Below are 9,486 nucleotides of genomic sequence, written 5' to 3'. Positions count from 1 at the left end.
AAACATAAATCATTTGACGACACCGCGTGGACGTACGGGGTGCATTCCTCAGCGCGAGAACAAATTTTCTCCTTTTGGCAGTACAAGTACAAGATAAAGGAGCGAGAGCGTTTTTTTAACCAGTTTCAGCACTTTAAAACTAACGTGCAAGGCTTGGACTTGCATTTCATGCGTGTTAGACCTGAGGTTGAAAATGTTAAGATGATAAGAAATACAATTAGGCATTAGCTTATAATAAATATAGTTAGAAATACACGAACTAATTCCTGTCTCCAACACCCCAAGGTATACATATATATAGGACACACAAATCGACCTAGTCCCACAGTAAGCTTAGGCTTGTGTTTCAAGTCCTAGAGGACGGTATATATAACATATATACCGTCGATATACATATGTATATCGATGGTCGTTATTGTATCGATGCATTGTTGATATTTGTGCGAGGAAAAGTACAGTCGGACACAAAACATGCTTCAAAAACTTTGTTATTGACAGAAAATAGTTCATGAGTAACTTGTTGACTGGTTGACGAGAAGTCTGTGTTTCAGGTCCTCCCTATAATCTTGCTGCACGGCTGGCCGAGCTCGTTCCGCGAGTTCTACGACGTCGCGCCTTTGTTATCAACTCAACGATCCGACTACGACTTCGTGTTCGAAGTTGTCGTGCCCAGTTTGCCGGGTTTCGGTTTTTCACAAGTAAGTACCGGTTAACATTTATATATTTAGCTAATAGTAGCGTCGAAAATGCTTAGCAAAAAAAATTCATAAGTACAGTCACGAGCTTTAATTTGGAACCCATTTCCATTAAATGTTGTTAGAACATTCGTAATGCAATAAGGTTGAAACTTCAGTTCGATGGTGTTGAAACTCGGAGTAATTAACAATGGAGCCGCCATTAACAGGCGTTCCCCTCTGTCGAAAATAGGCGGTCAATGGTCAACCACATGTCAACCATATGTATGGACTGACGTTTATCTGACATGACGTACCTATACATTTGATGTGCCCCTCCCCCGCAAAAAACGGCAGACTATTTTGTACCGAAAATTTTAGACATGGCGTCTCCGTTGGTTATCCTCTAAGTGTTGAAATGACAAAAGACATTTAAAAGTCATAGTGAATCGACCTTTGCAAAAAGATATCACTCCGGTTTTATAATCTGTTTAAAGTGACATTTTCAAAAATATTATTTCACAAATTGACGTAATTGAGTGGTTGCCCCTAGAAACGTAAACGTGAGTAAATGTGACGTTATCTATGAAAAGGTACCTTATTGTCGATGGCGCTTACGCCATTATTAACGATGCTCCGATATAAATACAATGCCTCGCGACGCTGTGCGGCGTAAGCGCCATCGACAATAAGGTCCCTTTTCATAGATAATGCCCCAAATGTCGATGGTAAACATTATGTCAATGAATTATGACACTGCGTTAAAATATTAGCTCTAAATAGCGTCAGTTTGCTACACGATTTTCAACCTTAGGTGGGTCCCAAATTAAAGCTCGTGACTGTACATAGTTAAGGTGGTTCGCCTAGGTTACTCAAAACTTAACTCTCGCTAGATGGCACCACTTTTGCAAAATTTCAGGTTTTATTTTTTTGTGAAATGGTCATGGTATTTGTATACTTAAAAGTATGTTTCGCGCACTCTTTAAATAAATATTGAACTATTAAAATAAACATTGAATACTTCATTGTGCAAAAACCACCTTTTTAATTCGACGGAGTGTTGCTGTCACGCTTTTTCCTACTATTACTCACACATGCAAACAGTGTTTCCGTGATCCTTGTAGTAGACAATTTCACACAACGTAAGTATGTTGCAATAACGTAACGGTATGTTCGTGGAAATACGTGCAAGAGGATTGGGGTTCAAGACTGGTGCGAGTAGGTAATTTCTTTTTGTTTATTTTAGTCTTTTTGTGTTATCTTACCTTTAAACGAGCAATTATTATATATATATTTTTATTTATATATTTGGATGATATCAGAAACGGCTCTAACGATTTCAATGAAATTTGCTATAAGGGGTTGGATCTCTTAGCTAGGTCTGATCTGTGAGAAAACGCGCATTTTTGAGTTTTTATATGTTTTCTAAGCTTTGGTCGGTCTCCCAGATATTCAATCTCTTCTTCCTCGCGTGGGGTCCGCTTGGCATCTAATCCCAGAATTGGCATGGGCACTAGTTTTTACGAAAGCGACTGCCCTGACCTTCCAACCCAGAGAGTTAACTTATTGGGATTAGTCCAGTTTCCTCACATTGTTTTCTTTCACCGAAAAATAGGTATCGGTATATAAATAGGTTTCGGTAAATAGGTATCAAATGATATTTCGTACCAAATATCATTGGTACGAGCTGGGGTTAGAACCCGCGACCTCCGGATTGCAAGTCGCACGCGCTTTCCGCTAGGCCACCACCGCTCCCCCAGATATTCAGTATTAGTTGGTATTAGGGTATGTGCGGAAAGAGAAGAGTCGTAGAATGTATGGGCTCCCCTACATTTCAAGACTCTTCTCTTTCCGCACAGACTCTATCAATAAATTACTTTATCAACGTTTTCAAAAAAAAAATTCAATACCTGATTTTCACAGCTTTTAGGGTTCCGTACCCAAAGGGTAAAACGGGACCCTATTACTAAGACTCCGCTGTCCGTCCGTCCGTCCGTCTGTATGTCACCAGGCTGTGATGTCACGAACCGTGATAGCTAGACAGTTGAAATTTTCACAGATGATGTATTTCTGTTGCCGCTATAACAACAAATACTAAAAACAGAATAAAATAAAGATTTAAGTGGGGCTCCCATACAACAAACGTGATTTTTGACCGAAGTTAAGCAACGTCGGGCGGGGTCAGTACTTGGATGGGTGACCCTTTTTTATAGATAATGGTACGGAACCCTTCGTTTGCGAGTCCGACTCGCACTTGGCCGGTTTTACCTAAAATAAAATGAAAACATTTATTTAAGTATTTTTTTTATTTTGAATTCAAGTACAAGTACATTTTTTTCATATTTGTTATCCGTAGTAGTCCCTGTACCTGAAAGAAATATAATATCATGAATCATGATAGGAAAAAATCTCTGATGTAATAGGAAGAAAGATGATGCAACAATATGGATTCTAATAATGTTATAATCGAGTTATAATTTACTTACCTGGTAGTAACTGTAATTGTGTTCTTCATTCATGGACAAAAAATCCATTATTTTCAACCACAGGAAATATTATACATTTCTTTTTTATTGCAGTGAGGATGTCCTGATTGTAAAAATCAAAGAGATTAGGTAGAGTACAATTTCTAATTATCTTTGTAAAAAATAAACGAATACGCGTAGTCATTCGCTTTTTGAAAATAAGAAAAATTAAATAAACATATAAAAAAAAACAATACGAAATTTAGGTGTAAAAAAATTACAAAAAGTTATATCCCAGCATACAATGCTGGGGATCGAACCGGGAACTTTCCGATTGAAAGCAAAAAAGTGACTGTTTGCAAAACACGCCATGATAGTTCTTAGCTAAGCTGACGAATTTCGGGTACTTATTCTCGCTTCAGTCAATTAAGTACCTGTCAACAAAATTGCACTAAACATGACGGCACTCCAAATTCGCGCCGTGGTCAGCCCGGCAACGTCGGAAATAGTATGGCAACGTCGCAAATGTATCTGTACACGACATTTGTGACACACACATACGTAAAATTGATGAAAATTTAACTATGATTATTGCATGATTTCTGTATGAAACATTGTTTTCCTATTAATTTCGCGCAAACGAATATTCGAAAGTAGATAAATGCGGAAATATTTATGTACTAATAGTGTGTAGTGACTTAATGCAATGCGATTGAATTTTGTATGAAAATCGAACCACCTTAAGGTGGCCACTGACGAGCCTTCCAACAGTCCAAATAGCGTGGCTGCAATCCAAAATCAGTCCGTGAATGTCAAAAACGTACAATGTTTAATATTAGGATGCCGTCCATTTGGATGAATCCATTGTAACCGCATCCATTTGGAAGGCTCGTCAGTGGCCTGCTTTAGTATGTACTACATACTTAGTACCAACTAGTACTTACTATTTCGTATATCCGATTTTGCTAGCCGGAAGTAGTAATAAAAATCATTTTTTAGGGTTCCGTACCCAAAGGGTAAAACGGGACCCTATTACTAAGACTCCGCTGTCCGTCCGTCCGTCCGTCTGTCACCAGGCTGTATCTCACGAACCGTGATAGCTAGACAGTTGAAATTTTCACAGATGATGTATTTCTGTTGCCGCTATAACAACAAATACTAAAAAGTACGGAACCCTCGGTGGGCGAGTCCGACTCGCACTTGTCCGGTTTTTTTAAATACTTTATACGTAAGTAGTTGATTTAATTAATGTCTAAGCCTAACCTAGGCGACATGTTTGAGCACCATTTTTTTTTATTGTATTCAATAATTATGCATAACAATTTAATAAAGTAAGTTATACTACTGTACGCATAATTATTTTATATTAATGATGCTTTTAACAATTGCAGGGTGCTGTCAGACCTGGTTTAGGTCCTTTTCAAGTAGCTATAGTAATGCGAAATCTAATGAACCGCCTGGGTTTTAACAAATACTACGTTCACGGTGGGGACTTCGGTCACGTGATTGGCTCGATAATGGCTACACTCTTCCCCAATGAGGTCTTAGGCTTCCATTCCACTATGCCGCTAACGTTGGCCAAACCTTCGGTATTTGGATGGGTGCTAGGAGCTGTTTGGCCATCGTTTGTCGATGCTCACCACTGGCAGAAGATGTATCCGTTAAAGGAAAAACTAGAGTTTTTGATTGAAGAGTCGGGGTACAGTCATTTACAGGCCACAAAACCTGATACAATTGGTAAGACTTGTGCTAAGGTGCGAAGTAGTGAATTGTTTTCTATATTATTATTATTATTCTACATTTACCATCGTGTTGGCACCGTAGGCTACCTACATAAAAAGCTTAGTATGAATGCAATTGTCTTATACTCAGGCTTCTGTCTGTCCCTCGTGCAGTTGTAATTGCACGGATGCAGTAATTTGGGTGCTCCACCCAGCGCGAGTTTGTTTCGAGACTACAGACCCCTAACTTTGCTCAGCATTATGGTTTTCTCCAAGCCGTTGTAAGAAAATAACATACCTATATATCCTTGTTGGGTAATATCTAATATGATCTTTTTAACCTTTATAATAATGCACGTATCCCTATGTAATATAAATGCGAAAAAACCTCTGTTTGTCTCTCTGTCTGGCTTGTGAAATTTAGTATGAAGCTAGTTGGAGCTCCGAGAAAGGATGTGGCGTATTTTATTCTCAGACACATATTATACGCAAAAGAAGCCACAGGCAGAAGCTACATAGTGTTTGATTTATTTTTCTTTAAGGTATCGCATTAAACGAGTCTCCGGTTGGATTGGCAACTTACATATTTGATAAAATAATGATATACACTGACGCTAGCAATAAGTATCTTGAAGACGGAGGTCTGGCCAAGTATTACAACGGCAGTGTGATGAATTTGATCGATAATGTGATGGTGTACTGGGTCAGCGAAAGTATAACTACTTCAATGAGAATCTACAAGGAGGTGTCTAGTGCAGAATTAACGTTAGAGCAGTAAGTATTAAAATAAATACTTACTAAGAAAAAAGTTACATTTAGTAGTCAAAAATAATCAAATATGTATTTATCACATTTAAATTAGTTGAATTCTCGGAGATATTTATCATGGAATGCCTTGAAATTCTAAAATGTTCCCTTTTAAATTAAAAAAAATAGTAAATTTAAATACATCAGAAATATTTCTATTTGAATTTAGCCCGGCTCAACAATTTTTTTTTAGGATCCCCACATCAGTGCCAACATGGTTCTTAACGAACGGACCATTTTATAACCCTGAAATGTTACTACGATGGAAGTATCCAAACCTCATAAACTCCACCACTTACGACGACTTCGGAGGACATTTTGCTGCATTAGAAAGACCTCAAGAATTAGTTGATGATGTTTTCTATGCTGTAAATTTATTTAAAAAATTAGGTTTATAAATATAACAAGTATTTTCAAGGCTATAGATGTGCTTAATCTTCTATACCATAAAGTTTCATATACCAGCCTTGGTGATAAATAAGGACTCAATATTGGCAGCCATCTAGACAGTGATACTGCTATTTCTTGAGCATACTTTGTAAACCTTAAAATTGCGATTAAAATAGTACAAGATTGTAAAGAACTCATCAACTCAGATAGGCTCGATACGTTTTAAGGTCGGAGGTCGTTCGTCGTTTAAGAATGACAAAAATGCATTAAAGTTCATTATAAAGTCCAAATAACAACATAATAAAGTTACACAATCCGATTGCTCAGCGCTGCCTGACGTAATCAGTTTGTCTCCTAATAAAGTCGAGGAATAAAAGTGTCGGCGTCCCGCGTCCCGCTAACTCGATCGCTGCTGAGTCGATCGTGGGCGATTACTGCAGCTCGCCTTGTTTAACTTACTCCTTGTCATTAAGCTGGGAATTAAAGTTAGTATTTTTATTTTATTCCAGCTAGCTTTATCTTTTGAACGCATATCTACACTACAATGTTGTATAGCTAAGCTTGGTAAAGGCTTTCTTTTTACCCGACTACGGCAACGCAAAAGGATGGTTATGATTTTGACCGGTATGTATGTGGGTATGTTGGTATATGTATGTTCATCTGTTCCCTCATAATTCGATTTCGATTTAAAATATATTGTATTTTATGTTTTTTTTTCTAAATACGAAATATTTGAGTTTTGAGTGTAAAACTCTGTCTGTAGTTTCACAGTGCTTAGGTTTAACTGTTATATTGTGTAATCAATTTACAAATAATAAATAAAATAGTTTTAAAATATTTAGTTAGTTAATGTAATTACTAACGGTCATTAATTTAACGAATATATAGATCAAAATAATAATAACAATGTTCAAAACATTGATTGATAAACAATGTAAGTCACTAATATTCTCCAAAATACTCATCACAAAAGAACTGGTATCAAAGTTTGACTTGACAAGTATTTGCGAGTCAAATGAGGTGTACAGCTTCGGATTCCGCTGCTTTGAATTGCAAAGCAGATGTTTTTGCCGAGCTTCAGCAGGGCGTTAGTGATGAACACGAGTATTCTGACAACACTAGGTTTGGTGAAACACTAGGTTCATTGTGAAATGTTTGGGTGAATGGGGAAATTTGATAAAACTATATCTTTCGAGTAAGTTTGTCTATAGCATAATCTTCAGGGTCTTTTATAGCTATATTGTTATTTTTATCATCATCATCATCATCATCATCATATCAGCCAGAGGACGTCCACTGCTGGACATAGGCCTCCCCCAAAGAGTGCCACAATGACCGGTCTTGCGCCACCCGCATCCAGCGGACTCCCGCGACCTTTACCAGGTCGTCAGTCCACCTTGTGAACCCGCCACTCGAGAACCTTTCCGCCCCAATGGCCATCGGTTCTACGGGCAATGTGCCCGCCCACTGGCACTATTACTGCTATTTTTATATCGGTATGTAAATCGGTGCCAGATACAGGTGGTATTTACTAAATCACTTTCAGCGCAGGTATATTTGTGGACATTGTGGACCATGGACAAAAAGTACCAGGAAAAAAAATCGAGATCTATTATTTAATTGATAATGATGGTTTATCACTAAGAGGACTGAGTCTTCGTGATATTTTGATACCTAGAAGTTTTACGTTTACAACAAAACAGCTGTCCATCTACAGAAATACTCAACTGCAAGATAGGTATCTAAAATAGCTGTTACTAAGTATTTTATACCTGTTCTTTTATTTAAGTATTTTGGGATGCATGCATAAGCCTCGTTGTAATGTCGCCGGTAATGAGTCGGGATTTATACCTATCCGCGATTCTGATATTACATTCTTAACGAATCTCCTCTGTCCCGAAATTGTCCTAGTAATGAAGCATTATCATAAATTGTTTATGATCGTTATGATCCATGTTTATGGATATAATAATATAGCGGAATAAAGGATTTTCAATATGTTTGCTTATAATCAAAAAGTTATTACACTGACAGAGATGTGTACCTACATAACAGTACCAACCTAAAGCTTAACAAAATATTCGTTTACTACTTACACAAAAATAGGATTTGCGAACTAAGTACCTATGTGTTACTCTGGTTGTAAAAACAAAACTGGTTTTAGATTATTGATCAAAATTTATTTCTCTATTACTTAATTTCACTTATGTTTTGATTACCTACCCATAAGTTCAGGTAATTATTTTTTTCAGTGGAATTATAAAAAAACGAGTTTTATCTACGGTACGGGTTATTCATAAACGTTTACTAAAGTTGACAAGCCGGTAATAATCGTTTGTCCCTTTCCATCATACCAATACGTCGGAAAGGGACAAACGATTATTTTCCGCTTGTCAACTTTAGTAAACGTTTATGAATAAGGGGGTTAGATTTTACAACTCTAATATATTAAATAACTCTATATTAGTATTAAAATATAGATCTTAGGTATAATTATTAGAAGTGTCAAAATATTTAATGGTACATATATAAATAAGTACAATATATACCTACTTTTAACAGAGTGCGTTAGTAAACTGTTCAACGCGGCTTCATCAAGTATCATTATAATTAAACTTCAAATGGAACATCGGCGCAAGTAGTGAACCACTTATTATAAAGTTTAAAACTGATTTTCTGCAGTTGTAAAGTTTTCAGGTGCATAATCTTATTTACCACCGCCGCGAGTTCCGGAGTTAGTGTCGTTGGCAGGCACACCACACCGAACTTGTACATTGTACAAAAAGCATTGTACTACATAAATTTACAATGCTTCTTGTTCTACACATTATAAAGTTGGTAAGGTAGATTTGCTCACAACGAGCATGTTAGAGCTTTATTTGGTCTGCACAAAACCTTTGTTACCGTAGGATTACACTGTTAAAAATTATGTAATTTTACATGCAAAAAAATTACATAATCCTGTAAAATTCCCGAAAAATCTGGATGTCATATTTTTCCGTAAATTTCCCAGATTTTTCGGGAATTTTACAGGATTATGTAATTTTTTTGCATGTAAAATTACATAATTTAATTTAAATAACAAACATAATTTTTAACAGTGTACGTATGTGTAGCGATATATTTAGCTGACACAAACTTTTTGATAATAAGTCAAGCAACCTATTATCACTGTACTTACCTCAATATGTAGATATTATTTAAAGTGTCTGTGGCTGATTTTCAAACATCGATTCCCTGTGTTCTAATTAAGTGTTAATATTGTATAATTGCTATTTTTTAATATAAAAAATTATAGGTCCTAATATTTTCTATAAGTAACATAAAAAATATAGGTAATATATGTAGTTAAAATTGCGAACACTATTTGCGCTTCTCTGCTACTCTAAAATCTAACTCATTGATGTAATTAACGACTACCAAAATGGA

The 9,486-nt window shown here is 36.4% G+C and overlaps 1 protein-coding gene across 1 annotated transcript in view; it reads left to right on the top strand.

The window, feature by feature from the left end:
- The first annotated feature begins 405 nt into the window (after nt 1-405).
- The window catches only part of LOC134800334 (juvenile hormone epoxide hydrolase-like), a 28,020-nt gene continuing 18,939 nt past the window's right edge, over nt 406-9,486 (top strand). Inside the window, exons 1-5 of the mRNA XM_063772837.1 lie at nt 406-417; nt 552-698; nt 4,531-4,876; nt 5,403-5,634; nt 5,861-6,035. Coding sequence (XP_063628907.1) covers nt 406-417; nt 552-698; nt 4,531-4,876; nt 5,403-5,634; nt 5,861-6,035 — 912 coding nt within the window. The remainder of the gene's footprint in view (nt 418-551; nt 699-4,530; nt 4,877-5,402; nt 5,635-5,860; nt 6,036-9,486) is intronic.

The sequence above is a fragment of the Cydia splendana genome, chromosome 2 (genome assembly GCF_910591565.1).
Source record: "Cydia splendana chromosome 2, ilCydSple1.2, whole genome shotgun sequence".
Lineage (NCBI taxonomy): Eukaryota > Metazoa > Arthropoda > Insecta > Lepidoptera > Tortricidae > Cydia > Cydia splendana.
Note: the sequence above shows the minus strand (reverse complement) of the source record. Positions and strands in the feature narration are given on the sequence as shown.